We start from the raw sequence: 21,889 nt of genomic DNA on the forward strand, positions 1-21,889 counted from the left end.
CGTTGATGTTTCGATTTTTTGGGGGGGGGTGATGGAAAATGTGTATAGGTGTGATATTGGTATATATGGAAGTAAGGGAAACGGAAACGAAAGTTTGCATGAATGAACGAGTGGAGCTGACAGGACGGGTAGCGTTTTGACATGTTGTGTAAATTCAGTAAGGTTTGTTTGTTGGATTATGCTGGATCGAAGGGTTCGCAGCATGAAAAATGTAAGAGTAGACAGAAGGGTAATTTTGAGTGCAGAGAAATGTAATTCTACGACGGCGAAGTGTAATGCTACCATTCTCTTGGGCATAATTCACGAATTTGACAAAGTGTGTTCAAAATAGAATCATGATGAATATCTTCACCAAGGTCTAGATCCATCAGTCATCAAGGAGATGAAAAGTGGAGCTGAAGGTAGTTCCGTATACCAGGTGAGTAGATAGTCAGTACGGGACTTTCTGTAGACTGTAGTAGAACATCTAGTAAGATGAACACTATGAAGGGAGTATTAATTTGGAAATTGAGTTTTGCGGTTTCTCAACTCTTGCCGGTTCTAGTCGTCGGGGATTAGATACAATGATTTTGTACATGATGCTCGAGAGTTTAGACTTTGGATAGTGTTCACGTTCGGTTCTCGGGATGTGTTGTGGAAGCATCCGTCGAGATGGTATTGGAATTCGGTAAAAGTTTAAGAGCTTTAAACTTCTCGCGATGAAGGACTTGTGGTGAATGCAGCAATGATATAGAACATTGGAACATCACCATCTAGTTTTGTAGGAAGTTAAAACGAGTGAAAGTTTTGAGGGTAGATTAATTGGCGTTCGAGTAGAGGATCAAAAGACAATATAAAATTTACTCCGAATTTTTAATCTACGTTGAATGAGATTTCGATCGGGTGGCTGTGAAGAACCGTACAAGATTCTAGAGCAACGTGTGGCAATGACAGCTGTGATCAAGCGAGGGGGCATGGTAATTTCCAGTGCCTGGCCTGGCTACCTACCGGAACGGGCCATTCAATGGTACAATGGTACAATGTACCAATTTAGGGAAGATTTAGGGAAGATTTAGGGCTCACGAAAGGATTGTACTAGGTAGGTAGGTAGGTATCCAATGTAATCTACTCCTCTAGGATGAGGTGCCATCCTGACATACGCAATGGATGTAGCTTTGTAGTTTGTTCGTTTGTGTGCAGAGATCCAGATATCAGAGGGATGGGCCATATGAATGCAAGAATTTCAATGTACAGTGTAATATTCTAAGAATAGTCTGAACTCGGATGTTTGTGGTAGACTGTCTCAAGACAAACAGTCGTAATTTCGTGGTGGTAATCATCGAATGATCTATCTGTTTGGCTGAAGCCTTATGATGTAAGGTAATTGTAAGACGTCTCACTCAAACCTTATGTGCTACATAGGACCAAGACTGTGCGGTTATTCTCATGTTCAGTCTACACAGCATGAGCAACGCAAGAAGCGTAATCGGAGTCGAGTGTAATCGCTGTGGATGCTGCATGTGTTGAAGATGGTAAGCTCATCGGGCTGAATACTACCTGATTACCAATGATGTGATGGGTGCAGTAAGATGACCACCATTTGGCTGCTTCTTGTTCAGCGCAAGGGTTGTATCAATAGATGAATCTTTTTGTTGATGATTGGAGGGTTAAGCACAATTACACCAAAGACTTGGATATTGATAATCTGATATTGCTCAAAGCGAAGCATGAATAGCACCGGATGAATCTTTGATACGTTCAACGTTATCCTCGAAGAAAGAAAGGGTTGCATTGCATTACTGCACCTCTGTTAATCAGGGGTAATGGGTCTGTCGGCAAAGAGAAGATCAGATCGATTGGTCCCCGTCTTCCCTATCCTTTCTTTCCTCTCCACTCAGTTATTACTGTTAATGTGGCATATATGCACATTGGCGCGCACACGCAGAGTTTCGGCGGAGAAATCAACAGATAATAGTCCTGGTATTGAGTTTATTGGCTGAGAAGGAAGCGGTTGACGATTCATAATTACTGTGCAAGGGAACAATATGAGAGTGAGCCAAAGATTGGATGGACAGAACATCGAAATTTGGGAGTGCGCTAAGTGATGATCCACCCTAAGAAGCCATCGACCAATCAAAACCGAAGTGTACCTGAAATTGATTCCGCTTCCATTCCATCTCCCAGCAGACTATTCTCCATTGGGCATAGTGCCAGGTTCGTCCGTCCTCACGTCCTAACGCCAAATGAGTAGCGCGTCCATTTTTTTCTGTCTTCACATCCTGATCCTGGTTCAACGGTAGCAGTCACTTCCAATTTGAGTCAAAACTCATTTTCCCAAGTGAAGTGAAAAGAGTAAGAACTAAGCACAAATGAAGACTGATGCTGGCGAATGGTAAATTCTATTGTTTACCATTATTGCTAAGGGTAAATCTTAATTCATAGTCTACCGCTCTACCACCGCTCCATTGGATCTCAATTCTTGATCGAAAGACTTTCCATCTCCAAATCTGAAGAGGAAACCTAATTCTCCTCCTCTTCCACCCCCAGCTTACTCCTCAATTTCAATCCCGGACATCATTAAGCCAAATTACCACTGTGATCGTTTATCTTTCACAGTCGGGGGTTCAACCTCTTTCGACCCTTTTGATCCATTCCATCTCCCATACCTCGTTTCCCCCCCTTCGAACCAAACCTCTTCCAGTGGCCTTCCTTGATTGCACATCTTTTTCCTTTTCTTCTTCCGGTATTCATCTAGACCCTAATGTTTTGATATTGCCATCTGGGCCTTATAGAAAGAATGGCGTCCGTCGCAGATATACAACCAGAAGCTCACCCCTCAACTCCTGATTCTGAGACTCATTACGCTTCGAATACTCAATTGAATCCATCTGATCTCACGGACTCAACTACCCCGGTCGCCATTCCACAGCCAAATCCACATGAAAACCAACACCGGCCAAATCCTCGACCAAAGAATCCTACATATTCGCAGTTCTCACAAACACAGTCAGCCACAGCTCGATCGCGCGCATATTCAACAGCTTCCACGTCGTCCGTAAATTCCGTTCGTCGCAAACCTTTACCTGTAAGTGCCTCGCCTTTGGCAACCAGGTTTTCCACCAGGTACTCCACGGCGGAATACTTCAGTCCATCTATCGAAGAATTACCAGAGCCGGATATTCCATATTCTCGGTATACGAATGTTGCAGATAGTCCAACACTTTACGAATTTCCATCGGATATAAAAAGCGCTTTGCCATTTTCCCCAGAAAGTTCTAGCAATAGAAATTCCATCCGAAGTTCAATAAGAAGTTCCAGGAGCTCCAAAAGTTCTAAGAGCTCCAAGAGTGTTTCGAAACAAGAACGTCCATCATCAAAGTATGTTTACTAGGCATTCACTATTTCTAACATCTGATCAAACTTATTCACTGTTTCATGTTGATGCTAAGACTGCTTAATTAGGAGATTTTCGAGCGAACACATCGCTTGGACTTCAGTGACGCCAGCGCTACCAGAACAACCAACAGATAACGAAGAACAAATCCTTAGTCCAAAAAGTCCGAACCTTTTAGTCCCGTCTCAAACACGTCCACCGGGAGCCTCGAGGCATGAAAGATTGGTTAGCGATTCGCCATTGAGTTCTGATTCCGAATCTACCGGTCATTGGTACGGGGATTCAAGTCCAGGAAGTCGTCCGGGTTCTGCTACCATGTCCATTTTCTCATCCAAAGCTACACCACCACATAATATTATACCTAATGCTCCGGCACGAACCAATACTCACGAATCTCACGACTCTACATCAACTATACATAAACCCAAATCGCCGGGGAAACTTGGTTCTTTCTTTAGTAGCTGGGGAGGTGCCGTATCCCCATCGAGTTCAACGACAACATTTTCGGAAGATAAGGCAGATTATTCACCAAACTCACCCATACCGTCGTCAAATGCATCTCCGCATAAACTTTCGGAATTTGAAGACCTCCATTCGAGGACACATACTAAAGCGCCACCGGCCGCGATCGATATTCCCAAGGCCAATGCAGATGCTGCCCATTACTTCGAAAACGCATATTTACAAATACCCATAGCGACACCTAGTCCGCCGCCTTTACTAGTCGAAGAGATGGAGCGAGAATTGAAAGAAATCAGCCAAGAGCTAGCATCTTCCATACGAAGGGAGATGGACCTGGAAGATCTTGTAGACAGGTTACAGCTCGAGGCCCAAAATTCAGGAACAAACAGTAGCAAGCGAACAAGTGATTATTTTTCTGATTCTGGAACAAGTGTGATTCCCAGATATGGAGAACCCGATCCTAAGCAGGATGAACTTGACCGAATTCAGAGAAAGACAGAGCAAGAGAAGGCTTCTATCAAATTAGAGCTTACAGATAAGCTACAAGACGAGAGAGCTATAAGAAAGCAACTCGAAACACAAATTCGGTCTTTAGAAGAAAGAGCGGCTCAGGTAATTTTCTCTAACTTAAAAAAAGACATGAATGCAACTGACATATTGGCTTAGGTTGATCTTGCAGCTATAAATTCAGTGGATGCCAATGGACGACTCAAAGAGTTGGAGGCAACTTGTGAGGATCTTCGACGCAAATTGTCCGAAGAGAAACAGATCAGGGAAAACTTCGAAGATCTTTTGACTGCACTCAAAGCAGATCTTGAAACCTCACATAACGAGCGTGACAATTTGAGAGATGAAATTGTGCCTCAGCTCAAGGCACGTGTCGAAGGACTCGAAGCGCAAGCTGCAGAACATGAAAAGTTGACCTACGAGCAAAGCAAGATGAATCAAGAAATTGAAACTCTCAAGAAGGAGAACACCACATTAGTCAATGCCCAAAGGCTACAAATGGAGATGAGCCAGTTCAACTCCCTTTCGGAAGAAGACAGCATAAGCAATCTACCCAGGTCGAGATCATCCATAATGAGCATTGGTGGCATCGGTGGACTCGGTGGTTTAAGTGGTGGTCTAGGTGGCTTGAAACGGGCCAACTCTCTCGCACACACTGGCAAAACCGCTAGATCACCTGGCTTATCTAGGACAACATCCGTCAAGACTGCTGAGTCTAGAGAAGCTTTGGCAGAACGAGTAAAGGATATTGAACTCCAACGAGATTCTTTACATCGTGCTCTTAAAAGTTTGCTTGAACGTCAAGAGCACCAGAATCGTGAAAATGAAAAGAAAATCCGCCAATTGGAATTGGAAAGAGATCGTGCTATGAATCAATCCCCGAGGCGGCAAGGATACGATAAGGAAGTTTCAAATCTTAGAGAGGAAATCAATACCCTTCGTCGCCGTGCTGATGAAGCAATTGAGCAGAAGTGGCAATGCGAAAAAGGTCTAGGTGGTTTGAAGATGGATCTCGATCGCGCTGAACAGGAAATCGGCTCACTACGAAGCTTGTTACAGGAGAAGGACATATTAATCAAACGATCTAGCACAGATTCTAGACCCGGCAGCTCACACGCAACCTCCGAGACACTTGAGCGATCGTACCGGGATCTTCAAGCGGCTTACTCATCTTCTTTGGAGCGAATCAAGGCCCTTGAAATCTCAGCCTCTAATGACGAGGATACTGCAAGAGCTATGGAGCAGTTGGAGAAAAGCTTGTCTGATGCAATTACTGAAAGAGATGTTGTAAAACAAGAGCTTGAGGCAGTCAGAGAGCAATCGGAATCCTTGAGAGATTCTGAGAAGTTACATCTTCAAGAAGAGATGCAATTGGCAGATGAGCTACGTGAATCAGCCAGACGAGTCGAGGAATTGGCTGGACAAGTCAGACTGCAACTTGCTTCAAACAGCACTCTTAGACAGCGTCTAGCTGACGCTATTGAGCGAGGAGAGAAGGAGCAGAAAGCCAATGCGCAAAAGATCACATTCCTTCAAACCAAGCTCAGGGCTCTTGAGGAAAAGCTTATGGCTGCTCAGAATATTTCTGAGGTCAGAATTGCTCGTCATGAAGATGAGATTCGTGATATCAAGGACAGTCACAATATCCAGCTTCTTCGCGTGAAGTCGGAACTCCGTTCTCCTCGTTCATTCGGGCCTAAATCGCCCATGTCTCCATTGTTCGCAAATGCGAAGAAGGTACCGCGTCTTTCTATTACCACATCCGGAAAAGGAATGTCGGTAACTGAGGATTCAAAAGTTGAGGTTTTGAGACAACAAGTTGTAAACCTTGAAGCTGCTCTTGCAGAGGCAGATAGAGAAATGGAGGAAGTTGTTGGCCGTATGAATATCGCACAGATCGAAGTTATGGAATTACAGAACGAAAGAGAAGAAGCCGTACGTGAAACGAGGAAATTACAGAAGACGATTGAACAAGAAAGATTGAGGGCTTTCGAGGGGAGATTTGCTACTCTTAACTCTTCATCATAATGAATCTGTGGATGTTGAGGTAGAGGGTGGTTTCAAGATTGTTTCATCAAGCGGCTTTAGCGTTTGTCAGTCTGGTGGTGATTTTACATCAGCATTTTTACTTTGTTGAACACCCAAGAGCTCCGGAATTAATGAGTCTCAATGGATGGGTGAATATGGAGTTTTATTCATTATTGATTGGCATTATTTTTCTAGTCATTGATAAAATGCATCAAATGGAATGGGCCAATTTGGTGGCTTTTACATCATTTTATATATACTAAGGTCGACTGATATCTTGGAGGAGTCGAATGGTATTTTATCTAATATTGTTTCCAGGGTGGTGGAACAAATGATGACTTGTGGTCAAGGAAATGGAGATGGTTGTAATTATTTTGGTAATATGCCTCGTTGAGAGACAGGGGTAGATACATATGGGTATAGGGATAGATGGGAAGCGGTGGCTTATATGATTATTTGTTGTATTGTATATACTGGATTTCTAGATACCAGATGGTACGAAGGGGGGAAAGGGAGAAGAATCAGTTGGTTGGTTGCAAGTAAATTACTTGGTCTTGGAATCAAATGGAAGAATGGATCGTGTTGAATCAACTCTTTGGTGCTTTTATTGTTGTGATTTCAAATTTGACTTTTTTTGCTTTGAAGTTGAGTTATTGGGATGCCATCAGGCCTTTGCAATAGGGTGCGCAGAGAAAATGGAATTTGCGAGTCTTCGTTCTATCTGGAGAAGTCTCTAGCGCGTATTGCATACAGTCGAATGGGCAGAGTGAGAATTGTGTTTTCCTGAAGTGGCTGTGGTGCACAGCCTGGATTTGGGTGTGATCATGCCTTACCTAGGTACCTAGTACCTACCTAGGTACTGTCAACCAATCAAAAATTACTCCTCAGCCTCATCGGTGAGATTATCAAGAAGGAAAATCCGTTCACATTTCTCATGATCTGACCGCTTTATTCACCTCATCTTTTCAGAGGATACTAAGATGGCATCGATTGAGATGTCGACTCATTTAGGATCGCGCCCTTCAGCTTCGGCAGAACAAGATCTCGTTGTGTCCGCGAGTGAACCTCTCGCAACTGATACTTCTCTGAACAACCCCGCATCTCTTCCTTCCTCTGGAGCAGATGATTTGAACGCCGACCCGGTGAATCCGGCACCACAAGCTACAACTACAAAACTGGGTCTCCATCAAGCCCTATAGGGTTGGTTGAGACACACAGAAATAAGAACCACCCCGTTAACGCTAGCTCCAACGTTGCTCAGTCTTATCCTCGCAGTAATATATGGAACCTCTACTTGGATACAATCGAGCACTGCTGCTGATTCCTCAGCAAAAGCAAATCGATTGGCTCTTTTCACGGCATGTATATCATTTCCAGAACAACCGGTAAGTTTGAAGTAACACTAATGTGATGTGACGGCATATACGCCACAATGGGCCTTGCTGATCATTTCTAGAATATTATCAATTCGAATTTTTGTAGAGAAAACCGCGATGCTAGCTTAGACGGATTTGCTAAACGCGACGTAGCAGCCATGAGTCTGCCGGTACTATGGGATATGGATGTGCTTGCAGCAGCTCTGGAAATTGTACAACCTGCCTGGGAATGTAAAGCTGTTTGTGGACAGGAAAGGGTGCTTCATCCGCCAGATTTAGCTCTCGTATTCTCTATTCCGATATCGAATGGCGAAAATTGTCACCTCGACTGTGTTAAACCTATTGAGCTTACGCATGGGCAGGATAGAGGTCGCCAAAGAACATTCAATACACTAGTTGTTGTGATTTTATTCCTCATAATTTCACCGGCATTTCCTCGAAGTTATCCCATCTTCCACGAGATCGCCATGGTCTTTGTAATTCTACTGTGTTTTGTGTTGGGTCCGATCTCATTGATAAGATTATGCCTGCGTGCTCTTATTTTTCTGTATCGGATGATATTTTCGGTAATATAGTCCCGAACAGTCTTATCAAACCATCACATCATCAATTGTTTGCTTAGGCTCGAAACAGCCCGCCTGGGTCAAGATAATATGCCTCATTCTTTCAGTCTACACCGTCTTAACCGTGGCCCGCTCAACACCAATACTGCACTTCTTCTGGTCGCCCACTTCATCGGTCTTAACCTGTAGTGTTTCATTTGCTGGGTTTATTCTTTGGCTTGTCCAGGGAAGACAGCTCTCCTGTCTCTTTTCTGCAGAATAATGTGCAGGTGTCACCTTGGATTCTAAATTTTGAGGAATTTATAAGACTACTTAGTGATATTCGGCAGTCACAGAGTATATTTTCTGGCTGTTGGGGGTTTGAAAATGGTTCTACGCAAACGACCGGGGAACAAGGTCGAAGTAAAGAGAGAGAAAACAGATTAGGGAAGAACTACAAGCTGAGGGGAGAGTAAACAGTTTGACTTTTATTCGATACTTACTTTCTATGCCCCCAGTATTATATACAACAATATCATCATGTTCCCATTTGAATCTTTGGACTTAAGCTTTGTGGTAGTATTCTGTTCCTAGTGAATTGATTGTTTAGCTTGTGTGTGCTAACCCCCCTCGAGCCCCCTTGCCCCACATGCTATTTATTCGCTTCGCTTAGCTTGATGAAAGTATAATTACAGTATATACTTATATCACTACAACGCAACTGTTGGTATCATCTCGGTGGCGATCATGGCTTCTTTATAATAAGTCTAATGCACTGATTGATATTGTATCTATTCTATTCTATTCTATTCTATTCTAGAGCTACGAGAGCTATGCGATACGTTTGTGCACTAGCACTAGCGTGTGCGCTCACGTGCATCTTCACGCGTATCACAACGGTCACTCTCGTACTATCTATTTATTTCTATCTTTGTTCTTGAAAGATATTATTACTATTACTGATCGAATTTATTTGAACGGTTGGTTTTATCGATGTGATATCCCTCACCCCTCACACTACGTTTCGTCGACGTCAAACTCTCGTCTCCGATACTCAAGATCACATGTGCTAAAAAAGGAGTACAGCGGCGAGGAGATTGAATGGCGATTGTCATTCTTCGTAGTGTATAAGTATATTAGACACAACGTCACATTGCGATTAGGAGGAGGAAGGTGGATCTAAAAGCCTGTTGCTTCCTAAGCACTATGACATTAGGACGGGCCTCTCGAAGCTTTCTTTTGTATGCAGACTTTCTTCTCTCGCTTTGCGGTAACGTTTACCGCTTGTTGAGAATGTTCGTTCTTTACTTCCTCTCCGTCTTCGAAAGTTTGATGTTTGATAACACGGCACAAGCTGTTGGTAATACATTGATTTGTAGAGGGTATTTATAATCTGGGAAATGGTTAGCAATATAATGAATGCAATATCTCAAACATAAACTATTTTTAGATGAAATATAATGGATGTCTAACTTTGCAATAAGATGTGGTTAGGGAAGGTTGTGTAGAGATACTCTCAATACATATGCTCTTGCCTTATTTCCCGATATATGTTTTTGAAAGATCATGTAATTAGATTCGACTTATCGATAAAATTCATGCAAAAGTTTGCTTGTGCAGGTTGGTGATTACTTCACTCGAGGAGCTTATTGCAGGTCCTCATGCCTTTTCCTTTTGGAAGGCAGTTAGACACTAGTCTTTTTTCTATCCCGAAATTAAAATGCAAGCTTTTCTTGCTTTGAACCACCCTCCGCTATAGAGTCTATATTCAAGGAACCTTGGCGGATATGAATTTACAATCATATATTGCTGTGCCTGGCGGACTTTTGTTCTTTACAACCTATATCCATATTCCAAACTCCATCATTGCAAATGCACGCTTCGCTTTCCTTCCAATCCCAATCCTTAACAAATAAGATATTCCATTTTACATTCACCCTTCTTCAATGGCCACACACAAAAATGCTAGCTTCAATCACTATCCTCCCCATTATCCAGCGCCTCGTCATCTACCTCTTTTTCTTCTGCCTCCTCAACATCGAACTTCTCTTCGTCATCGTCTTCCCTTGCTTCACCCTCCCCTTCTTCTTCGTCCTCGCCTTCCTCTCCCTCCACCTCCTCATCATGCTCTTCATCTGCGTCTATTTCGTCATCGTGTTCTTCTTGTGTCTCCCCACTGCTCCCATCTCGCCTAACCTTTTTAGCCTTTGGTTCTCCATCCCCTTCTCGATCCAACATTTCTGAATCGCCCTCTCCATCTTCACCTCCCGCTTGACTTCCAGCCACCTTATCCGCTGCGACTTTCTTTTTATATGTATTTTTTTTGTCGCTTTGTAGTTCGATAAACTCTGATATTCGATTTTTCATAATTAGTATGTGGTATCCCCCTTGATTTGCCCTCCCAAAACGCCCATGCCCATCCAATATGGAATAAAATACTAACTCGCAAGTTCCGCCTCTAACCTTGGTTTAAAATCAGGAAATTCTATATCATCCAACGCCTTGAAAACATCTTGCGGCGCTATCGTTTTAACACTTCGGCTGTGTGCGTTCTCGTTTGCACTATTTCATTCAAAATTGCATTAGCAATCTGCCCACACTATCTCTCCCGCTTCCATGCTTCCTATTTCTCTTGAACTTTCTTTTTCAGTGTTGCCCCAATGTCCAATCGCTTTTGCTCCTCCCAATTCTCCGAATCTCCAAAGAACCCTAATCTACTCACTGTGTAGCCAAATAATTAACAAAAATCGTGGCGCTCTTCCCCATCGCCAACATTGCATTTCCCTGAATCTGCGTATTAGGCGGTAACACACTCTTCGCCAATCGCGTTACGATACTTTTCGGGAGACTAAGATCCTGTCCATCACCATATGTATTAGTTTGACGTGTAGCTCGAATGCGAGGAGAGAAATCAAAGTAACTGAGGTCACCCAGAGTCAATGGAACTCGATTCAGGCAATTCCAATCGAGGAGAAGAATTTGGAGTCCGATCCGTCCAAGGAAAGTAATTATAAAAACAAACCTCGATACTAATTCCCTCTCGAACTACCGTCGTTTCTTTGACAGGTGTAGTTTCATCTCCAACGACAGGCTTCGCGACATCGCTCTTTCGTGGTGGCATGTTGAAATATTCGTATTCGTGGGAAGGAAGAATTGGGATGTGCGGTGGTAGTGACGTCGAGTATGGGAATAGTAGTTTGGTTTATGGGTTTGTCTTTACGCAAATGCATTTGGGCAATTCATTTCTTGTTTGGGAGGCGGTGAAGCATTTAAGCCTGGGAAACGCGCCGACGCGAAATTCGTGCAAAGTCACGTGAAAGCTTTACTACTGTGGCTTTCGAGGGGTAGGTAGGTACCTAGGTACCCTGGACCTACCTAGGTATATAATGGCTTCGAATTGTTAGTGAGGCTGTAGAATTTGATGCCCGCTGTATCTTGAAAGTTCAAGGTATTTTGCTGAGGCTAGCAGACTACTCGGACAACGTTACTTCGACTTTTTCAGATGTGTGAGCGCAATCTACAGATTTGAAGCATTGAGAAACTTGGAACAATCGAAGCCAAAGCTTATTTGTGTATTGAGTTTATATTTAAGTTGTCATATCTGCATGCTATTTCATGCCTCTGTGTATTTCTTCTATTGCTTCAGTCACCAGACTGTGCATGTCATAAATAAAATCTCTCATCGAGTGGTGAATTTCAAATTCCCAATCTACAAGTGCCAATAGTGTTGCACCGATCAGCACGGTTTCTTTCCCGAGTTGTCAATCTCCATCAATATGAACGAATCCTCCTTGGTATCAATATAAGTAATCCTCCATCATTTATAACAAACTAACTCCACTGCCCCCCGTAACCCAAACAATGCGTTTTAAAAAAAATGACTGGCGTCCAGGCCTAATACTATGAGATGGCCAACCCAATCTCACGGTCGCTATCCCAGAATGACGGGTACGCAGCACGTGGTGGTGGTCTTGGTGATAATGATGTGACTGGCCCAGGCGTCCCCGGGCCTGGTGTCATTTCTCGAAATGACATGGGCGAATCATTGTAGTCTCTGTTGTGGCTGTAATCCCGATGGATTCGAAAGTCATCTTCTGGATCGTACCATGTTGCTACCCTGTCGTTGGCTCTCAATTCTTTTGATTCGCCTCCATTGCCACTTTTGATACTCCACATGCTTCTCGCACTCAAACTACTCCTCCTGCTCTTCGTGCGTGAATGACCACCTGACTTCGATAACCTTGATCTATGTCGTTCCGCTGGTTTTATAAATGGTTCTGCACCCGGCATAATTTCGTCGGTGAGACCAACTCTAGCGTTCGGAGCCTGAGCTAGGAAAGTGGGAGTATCAGGTACGTATCCTGAGATACCTGAAGGGTAAAAGGTAGATCGTGTTCGAGTGGATGTAGGAGAAGCAGTCCACGTCCAGCCCGGAGAGTGCGCCATTTGTATTGTGTTGGATTGAAAGTATTCTCGACCTCCAGTCTCCTTGTCAAATACCAAGTCCTCACCCATAAATACCTTTCTTTCATTCCCAGAACGTCGCCATGATTCGATTTCGCTATCGTCTATCGGAGTCACTCCTCTTCCAGTGAAACTACGTTCCCTTCGATATCGCCTAAAAAGATATGCAGCAATTGAAACAACAATGATAGCGAGTGTACCGAGGACAGAAGCGAGAATGATTATCAGCGTATTGCGGTTTGTACCAGAGCTTGTGGATGAAGCTGCTGTTGGAGTCGATTGAAGATCACTCGTTGTGGCTGTTGATGCAACTTCGGCATTGCCCGTAAGCTGCTCTGTTCCAGAAGTTGAAGAGACTGATAGAATAGAAGAGATAGCGATTGTGTTTGTGATCAATGATGTGGCTGTAGATAACGTGGATGTCGATTCATCCTTCCTCGATGTCGAGGACTCTGGTTTTGTTGTGCTAGGAGATGTTGAAGGAGATGGTTCCGATATTGAGAAACCATTTATCGCAACGAGTGTTTGAGCGGATGATAGAAGAAACAACATCAACGTTGCGAACAATAAGTGAATGCCCCGCATTATGATGAAGTGAGGTTGCTTGGCCAAGGAGCAAGTATCAAGCTCGATTTATATTATCAAAACATTGTTGTCAGTCGTTAGACTGTTGAACCGACTGGGTCCTTTTCTTCTCACACCTTGGTCTCGATTGAAAAATGTCGTAATGGATACGAAATATAAGTGAACGAAAGAGGATGAAAAAGGTTAGGGTAAAGAGAAATAAGAGAACGAGTCTTAGGATCTATTGATCCTCAGAGACCAGCCCAAATATCCTGACAGATCTAGTTCAGACGTAATGAAGGTCCAAGATCAACTCAAGATGTAGGCACCAGTACCTATATAAGAATAACAAATCTTGCAATGGTCGTATCCGGTACTTGGAGCTACTTTTTCAAGTGGGGAAAGTGTCTGTGTTGGACTATAGAGCGGCATAAGCGTCTTACCTGTGGTCTGTGAGATCGGGATCATTTGATGGATGGATGCGTATGTGCTGTATGGTATGATGGTATCATCGAACAAACAAAGAACTGAACTGAGCTGCAGGTGGGTGTGCAGAAGTGCAGAATTAGATCCTTGCCCATCTTTCAGACCTTGGGCGGTCAATACACCCACCCAGCCTGATCGAGGACCCAGGGGTAAGTGTAAACTATTCTTAGTGGGGTGAACAAACACTGAAATCAATATCTATTGGCTCCAACAGTTTCCCTGGTTCAAAACCAATAGTCTTTGAAGACCATTGAGTGGTTGATGTTGAGCTGTTTTCCGATGTAACCTAGTTGAAGTCCTCGGAGATTTTGTATAGTCACTGAAGTGAACGAATGACAGCTTGACATGATATTTGACGCCATTGCCGAAACGTGCCTCGCATATTGAGTTACAAGGTACGTGACATGGAAAAAACTTATGGCTGGGGTCATACAATTCAAGAGTGGATTTAAATGATCTTGAAGCTAGTCAACAAGAGGAAGGGTTCGAGCGTGATGGAGTGGTTGATATTGAAAAGGACTGGGTTTGTCATTTGCTAATATAGAAACTAGACCGTGCAGAAACGTGCCGAGAAGAAGTGGATTATTCTATCAATTACCCTGCTCGAACTTCAATCTTCGACAGACGAACTCTTCGGATCTTCAACGGATTTTAACCACAAAATACCACGTTCGCCGCCGCAAAATATGCGCATCTAGAGCGAGAAAGTCATCAAAGTGACAGTTCAGTCAGTTGACTCAATGCAACATAAACAGCGATTGGTAGTAGACGATATCTTGGTAGGTCCCGTATCGTAGGATAAAATTGAGAGATAGTTAACGTCCATTAATTCATGCAGCCCTCAATTATTAACTCGATGACATGGAATGTTCCCGAGAGAAAAAAAGAAACATGAATCAAGTCACAGAAGGCTTCCCGAGATTTAATATTGTGATTTCGACGGGAAGAGATATTGAAGCGATGAAGCGGTGAGTAAGGAACTCACTCAAGTCATTCAGTGCAGTAGTCAACGGGGCGATAATTATAAATCGCCTCCAAATTCATTTAGTACACAGTCAAATTCAGCCCCGTCATGTCGATGAATCGTCCAAACAGGGTTTCGAATGGTGACACGAGAGCACGAGTAGTAGGAATTTTGATCGGATCTTGGTAATCATGTCAGCATGGCATCCTCGTCCTTGCTTGTCGTTCAAGATTTCAAGCTCTGTGAGATTGAGTGGAGTGGCGGAGGTGTAAGTTTCAAGCCTAGATGTGCAAAAGAGCAAAATATCTGCAATCCAATACCAAAGACTAGCATTCAATTGGGTGAAGAGGAGTTAAAAGTTCCTGATCTACAAACTCCGGTTCAAGATACTCATTTCGAACTTCGAATATCCTGTTTTTCGATGCGAATGTCAGCTGCAATCAATTGTCCAAGCCTCGATGTGGTACCATCATTGCACTACTCGATAAGGTTGTGTGATATGGAAATTCTTCTCCATACAAAACGTGGAACATGCGTGCCACTGATATAACTTCTTCTGCCTATCTAGGTATCTTCAGTAGTCCTGTCAGCTGAGAACGGTACCTGACATGATATCTACGGTTCCTTAACCTGATATCTTAGCTATCTTGCCCTCCCCTGGCCATCTAATAGTTTCATACCTTTCTCACGGGCCTGAGTTCTCTCGGTGCAACAACCAACTTCAGAATGTAAACCGAATATTCCGAGTGCACCAATCAAAAGGAAACTTCCGCACATCCACAAAACTCGTCAAGTATATTGTGATCTACGAAAGCCGTTTGACTTTCTTTTGTGCTATTGAAATTCACTCCGATTTGGGGGAACACAACATCAAAGCGCACACAGCTACATGTTAATTTGTTGCGGGCGTTGCTGATGTTGGCACATGGCGATCCCCCAAATATAGAGTGGTAAAAAAAAATGAAGATACGGTAGAAACCCCTTCATCGCTTCTCCGCATTTTCATCTTGATCAAAACGACTAATCCTTCCCGAATCTTCAACTTCTGCGATATAAATATTGTCGTATTGATGCGGCAACGTCGGGATGCCCTACGAGATGTCATAGTATGAAGCTTCCAATGTCTCGCAAGTCATCATAATTAGCTTGAGCTCATCCAACCCCACGACGGCCCGAGAAAAAAAAGGAAAGCTTTGGAAGACCGTGACCTGGTTCAAAGGAAATTGAATGTCAGCCACGGACGCTTTCCCCCTCATTTAGTCCTATCTCACATCTAATTCTTTGGTGTATTCCACTACGGTGCGGATGAATATAAGCAGTGAAGGCTAACTACCTACGTAGGTACCTACTTCACTGTGAGATAAGATCCAAGACATGTTAGTTAAATTGTCTACTCCACAAACACTATTGCATACCATCGATGACTCTTTTTCCCTTCTTGGCTATCAAAATATGTAGGTTCTGGAGGATCGGCCTTAGCTTTCCAATGGTCAACTAACAATCGAATGAATTTCTACGATACAACTACACCTAAAGCAAAATGGCAAAGCTCAGTATTCAGCCTTCTCACCGAGTACGAACTCCAAATACTATTCCTATCGCAAAATTCCCAGTAGATAGGTTGATTCTTTCGGCTATGCCCCCAATCTCTAATCATTTTAGACCCCAATCCGAAACACCAGCGCATTCCATCCCGCTTTCAAAATCAACTTGGAAAATGATACGTCAGAAAAGCCACTGTTGGTCTCGTATGTTGAAGGATTATTGAGACGCGTTCTTGTCACGTCTACTTGCCCTGTTTGTGAACGACATCATGCAATTGTATATTAAAATGCACACAACCTGGTTCAAGGTACCATTCACGCGCCCCAGCATGACCTAGCCGTATTACTCCAATCCTGCACGTTTTTCCTCTTGAAATATATCCTCAAGTACACATGCAGAACACGAGCCTCCTCTTTTAGGTATATGATGTTCTGCACAACGGCACAGCAAATTTTTCTTACAAAAAGGTACTGGCACTGAGAAAAAAGACCGCCCTTGCATATGCAAGCTGCAAGCACTTAACCATTGCATATTCGCCTCCTCCTATTTCGCTGTTCGCCGCTTAAACTATGCGAACATAACCAATCAAGAGAATCTCAACGAGATCTCTGTCCTACTGTATCTTACAATTATCCTCATTCTGGAAGGATACATGAGAATAGAGTAGCCTTGCGGTCGCAGAATAGGCCAGCGGTCTCTTATCCAGTGACCTTTCTTCCAATCCCTCCATAGACCTCCACGAAGGGTAGCTAATTACTCATACTACATATGTACATATGTACGTATATATGTATGTACGGAGTATGTATGTACATGTTTGTTTGCATATATCCTCTCCAGTATCTCAAAATATCTTCTAGAATCACGGAAATATCTCTAGACCTCAAGGAGATTGATTCCGATTATCGGATTTTCGAATCGGGCTCGAATTTGACTTCAAGCAAGCTTCCAAGTTTGTCAAAATCTGCAAGAGATCTAAGACCATCCCGCATCTTGATCCCAATTAGCACTTCCGCATCTACCCATTTACGCGCCGAAGCTATGGCGAATTGGTTCTTAGATACGAAGTATATCTTCATGTGACGAAAAAAGTAAAGTAAAGGATTGATCTATTGATTTTGCGCCTTTTAATAGCATTACTATTGTGTCTATGACTCTTCCGGTACATGTGGTATATGTTATTCAACACCCTCTTCTTTCAACCCCAGCATTCTATCCAATGCCAAGTTCCAACATAATCGTCTCTCCAGTCGTGGCGGGGGTTTATCTGTACGGAGTACCTACTTACAGTTTGCGATATCGATAAGAGAATGTGAGATGTATCAAGTCAATTGATCCCTTGCCCCGCCGGTTCCGATAATATTCCAACATTCGAATATTCAACCCGAATTCTAATCATCGGAGAATTCATCTGGCCAATGTTCTTTATATTCTTGGCCCACCAGGTGGCCCAACATCAAAGCGTAATAGAGATTCAGATTCAAATCACATATACCATATGCAATGCACACATCTTTTAAAGGCTTTCCTATACAGCAAAACCTCTCCATAAGGATACCGGTTTTTGTAGTCTTTTTTAAGGATATATAGAGATATCCTTATATAAAGGTTTCGCTTAATCTCGATATAGTAGTAGTTTCTTTTCGATTAGTTTCGATTGGGTTATTTCCGTAACATTTTTTGGGTTTCAATTAAACCTCGTTTTAAAATCCTAAAATATTTATTATATAATAATTCATTCTAATAATTCTATTGATTCAATAAGAATATATACATAATTTTGAAATCGAAAAATATAAGGAAATCTTAATAAAAAGATTTTAAGAATATAGGTCTTTTTTAGTTTTAAAAATTTTTGGAATCGAAAAATATATCCTTATAGAAAGGTTATCCTTATAGGGGGGATCCTTATGGAGAGGTTTTGCTATATATGGATTGGAGCTACCAAGTATGGCAATTCTTGAGAATGTAAATATTCTATAGTAGAACAAGGAACTAGGGACTTACAGATTCACAACTCCTCACTTCTAGAGTCTTATATTATGATATTCCTCCTTCTGATCCAAGTCGAACACCCTACTGCTTCTCAATCTCCATCACCCTGCATGCAGATTAGCACTTTCCTCAACCCAAGCATGCCAAGTTCCCCCAATTCACGAACGAAAATTCCACCCCCTCCCGACTCCACCATGAATCAATCCATAGTCATGGGAACAAAAATATTCCGATACAATATCCATATCCCAAACGGAGTTAAATCGGGCATATTACCGAGAATGATGCCATTACCGAGATGCTATGGAGATCTTTCTATTCAAGTAATACATCTTTCCGCACTTACACTACTAGTGATCCTTCACCGTTTATTTCGTGGCAGATCATCGGGAAGGACTCATTTCACTATCATGGATGACATGTTTGATTGTCATGATGTGATCCACTATTTGACTGACATGACATGATAACCACATATCATTCGTATGGGGTATGAAAATAGCAAGGCTCTTTTCTTCCTTTTGAAACTTTGGATATTAACTCCATGGGGTTGTTTGTGAGGGCTTACGAATGTGAATCGTGAGTCTTGAGTCGTGATATAGAATATTCATCATTCGGTAGAGTTGAACGGAGATTTCAAAGACATAGATCCACTACTTGCAGGAGCTTTTGGAACGCCCTTTGTTCACTGCTCAAGGAATTTCTACGGAATGCAGACTTGTTGGAGATCAGTAGGTACACGATGTGTTGTCTTTTCTTGCTGTTAATAATGAAAATTTGAGGCTCTTTAAGATGAGGGACTTCAAATCTCAGATATCCGAGAGCTGAAGATCTGGAAAGGGTCAACGTCACTGGCGGCTTGGCCGCATCTTTCCACATTTACACATGACGCATGGTCGTTGCTTGGATGAATCTGAAGTTCTCTAGATCATACATGGTGTCTATACGAAAAGCCTTGGGACGGGACGCTTATAATTGCTTAGATAGGACACTCTTGGCCATACATTTTGTTTCTCCGAGAGACTTGCATTTTGCGAGCAGAACGACATGAATTCCTCTCAAAGTTGAGCCAGTATCTAAATTTCAAAGTCTGTTGGATAGGATACCATTACAAGGGAAATGGGTTCGCAATTATCCAAATCGATAGCAGGCGTTTGATATTTGAAGATTGCGATGGTTAAATCCAGTACTCAGTACAGTTCCTGAAATTCAACTGAATTATGCAAGTTGATCAGATGGTTTGAGCTTTCAACCAAGCTCAAAATTGTCATGTCAAAGGAACGTAACGCAGAACAACTCGACGGCTACAGTTCTAGCACAATTCAGAAAATCGCAGTGCGACCACCAACGTTACGAGAAGCTCGAGGTCCATTCAAATGCCATCCAACAGCAAAATCGGTACCTTTTCAGCGCTCGTTAAATCCAAAAACAACACCCTTCATTTCACAACAAACAAAATCCAGTTGGCTTAGTGGTGGCGCACTTGGTTTTCACATCCTCTCAAACAGGATCACTGCTTCACAGCCGAAGAATTTGTTTGTTGGAAAATCAGTTCGCCTGGTTTTCATTAAATCCTGCGGCGCTCTCCCGAACAGGAATAATACTTTTTGCATTTTATTTAACTTTTCTTGCGTGTTTTTTTGGTGGGATAAAATCAATGCATTCTAGGTATGGAAGAGTGGTGGGCAAATATATAAAAGGCGAACTTGATCGGCGTTTGATTACCCAGGTAAACGGAGTAAGGGTGGCAGTGAATCGAAAGTGAATTATCAGAAGGATTTGTTGGCTTTCATCTCTACTTGAAAATCATTTTGCTAACAGATATACAACATTGACAATGTAGCTTCTCAATAATAGACGAGAGGTTCGGGTCTATCCTGTAGAGAACGGGAGATGAAGACTTCATACAGCTTTGGGAAGAAAGTATATACTGGATGGGTCGCATTGCTAGTCCTATATACAAAGCCATTGGTCTAAGATACCATCCGGGATAAATTGTGATTCGGTGATGGCCTAGATTTCGCAACTTCTTCGCTTCTCCAAAAATGCAGGAAGCTCTGCCACATTGTAAAAACTTCAATCTAAGTAAATAATCTTCAGTCCCCCGTTGTTCTTGCACAGACTAGGCATTGTGGTAGAGTTAGATGGATAAACATAAATCTTTAGATCTCAGAAATTTGACAACTAGCAGAAGAACTCTCTCTCTGAAGGAAACATGGGATGGTAACGGTAATATATGATGATTTCACAGCTCATGATATACTTACGCAATCGATGATTAGAATAGACCAGATGATATGATTAAGATGAACCTAACGTTGACTTTCAGAATATGGTGATTCGCTAATTCTGCAGAATTATGATTCGGAGCCTGGAGAAGATTTAATGGTTGGTATAGTCTAACAATGTCGTACGTCTCTGCGCATTTCCATGACCAGAAATGATTTGTTGGGGGAGAATGTCTTTGAATGAAGACTTGTACGTTTTGAAATCTAATACTTGACTTGCAATAGGAATTTTTTATCTTGTGGCATGCAAAGACTCGATGTAAAGGGCGGTAAGTTGGTGCGTGTGATGGTACAGCAGCTATGAGGTAGTGGCTTCTCGTCATTATCACTTCTGGGGGCTTTGCGACTGGAAGTCATTGTTGCAACAGCGACCTTTGAGATAGGATAGACATTTTGTAGGGCGTTTATCTAGGAATTGTATTTAAAACCCTAGGTATAGTGAGGGAATATAGGTCAAATCCATGAATTCGTCATGATTTTTATTGATTGCTTTCTTATGTAGTCTGAAATCATGGCCTCAACATCTCAATGAAAACTACGTGTCTTCCCCATTGTTGCATCATCCGTCGAAGAGCTCCAAAAATATAGATACTAACAACCATCGTTCTAGTAATATAGTCATAGAAAGTACAATTGATTCATCCAGTTACTTCAGTGAAACCCCACCAAGCTTGAATGTAGTTGAATGAAGGGGGAATAAACCCCAAGCTAACCGAAATGGTCACACCTCAATCCGAATTATTCACTAGACCAAAAAGATGATCAAGCCATTAATCTTACTGAGGATTTGTTCCACACCTATCGAACTTCTAGCGAGGTTCTACAAACATGTCAATCTTTACATAAAAGCTTCCTCTATTATTCTTACCTCTTCATCACCAACTTGGAACTATATGGTACAAACGCAGCTCGTATGGTAATCCTGGAATTAACTGTGCTCAAGAATTGACAAATCACATACACTTTTGTAAATTCCATCCAATATGAATCCAATAACCCTATATTTCACTATAGCTATCCGTAGAAACTTCAAGTGTCTAGGTATAGACAACAACTGCTTCATAAATTCAGACGATATAACTAAGCGAACGATGTTAGAACCTCAAAATCTGAGTGTAATCATTTGAAAACACCACGACACAAAACATTAGACGAAAAACTTAGATCAGATGTTTCGCGTAATATATTCATTACATATTCAACGGTAAACGAACTTCGCTGCCAATTTATACAATGGGATAGCAGATCTCCAGACGATGTAAAGAAGAACTTTAATCTCTTAGACGAGTATATGC

The 21,889-nt window shown here is 42.3% G+C and overlaps 4 protein-coding genes across 4 annotated transcripts; 2 read left to right on the forward strand and 2 right to left on the reverse strand.

The window, feature by feature from the left end:
• Window positions 1-2,776: 2,776 nt before the first annotated feature.
• Window positions 2,777-6,370, forward strand: EAE98_002334 (uncharacterized protein; the record flags this gene model as incomplete). Its single annotated transcript, XM_038949954.1, has 3 exons — window positions 2,777-3,357; window positions 3,442-4,447; window positions 4,502-6,370. The coding sequence occupies 3 exons, from the start codon at window positions 2,777-2,779 to the stop codon at window positions 6,368-6,370; spliced, it is 3,456 nt and encodes a 1,151-aa protein (XP_038813693.1).
• A 980-nt stretch (window positions 6,371-7,350) lies between these two features.
• EAE98_002335 (uncharacterized protein) lies at window positions 7,351-8,498 on the forward strand (the record flags this gene model as incomplete). Its single annotated transcript, XM_038949955.1, has 4 exons — window positions 7,351-7,512; window positions 7,570-7,755; window positions 7,827-8,216; window positions 8,322-8,498. The coding sequence occupies 4 exons, from the start codon at window positions 7,351-7,353 to the stop codon at window positions 8,496-8,498; spliced, it is 915 nt and encodes a 304-aa protein (XP_038813694.1).
• A 1,761-nt stretch (window positions 8,499-10,259) lies between these two features.
• On the reverse strand, window positions 10,260-11,409 carry EAE98_002336 (uncharacterized protein; the record flags this gene model as incomplete). Its single annotated transcript, XM_038949956.1, has 4 exons — window positions 10,260-10,636; window positions 10,732-10,850; window positions 11,011-11,144; window positions 11,311-11,409. The coding sequence occupies 4 exons, from the start codon at window positions 11,407-11,409 to the stop codon at window positions 10,260-10,262; spliced, it is 729 nt and encodes a 242-aa protein (XP_038813695.1).
• A 779-nt stretch (window positions 11,410-12,188) lies between these two features.
• On the reverse strand, window positions 12,189-13,337 carry EAE98_002337 (uncharacterized protein; the record flags this gene model as incomplete). The annotated part of the gene is made up of 1 exon (XM_038949957.1): window positions 12,189-13,337. The coding sequence occupies one exon, from the start codon at window positions 13,335-13,337 to the stop codon at window positions 12,189-12,191; it is 1,149 nt and encodes a 382-aa protein (XP_038813696.1).
• Between the last annotated feature and the right edge of the window lie 8,552 nt (window positions 13,338-21,889).

The sequence above is a fragment of the Botrytis deweyae genome, assembly GCF_014898535.1.
Source record: "Botrytis deweyae strain B1 chromosome Unknown BDEW_004, whole genome shotgun sequence".
Classification (NCBI taxonomy): domain Eukaryota; kingdom Fungi; phylum Ascomycota; class Leotiomycetes; order Helotiales; family Sclerotiniaceae; genus Botrytis; species Botrytis deweyae.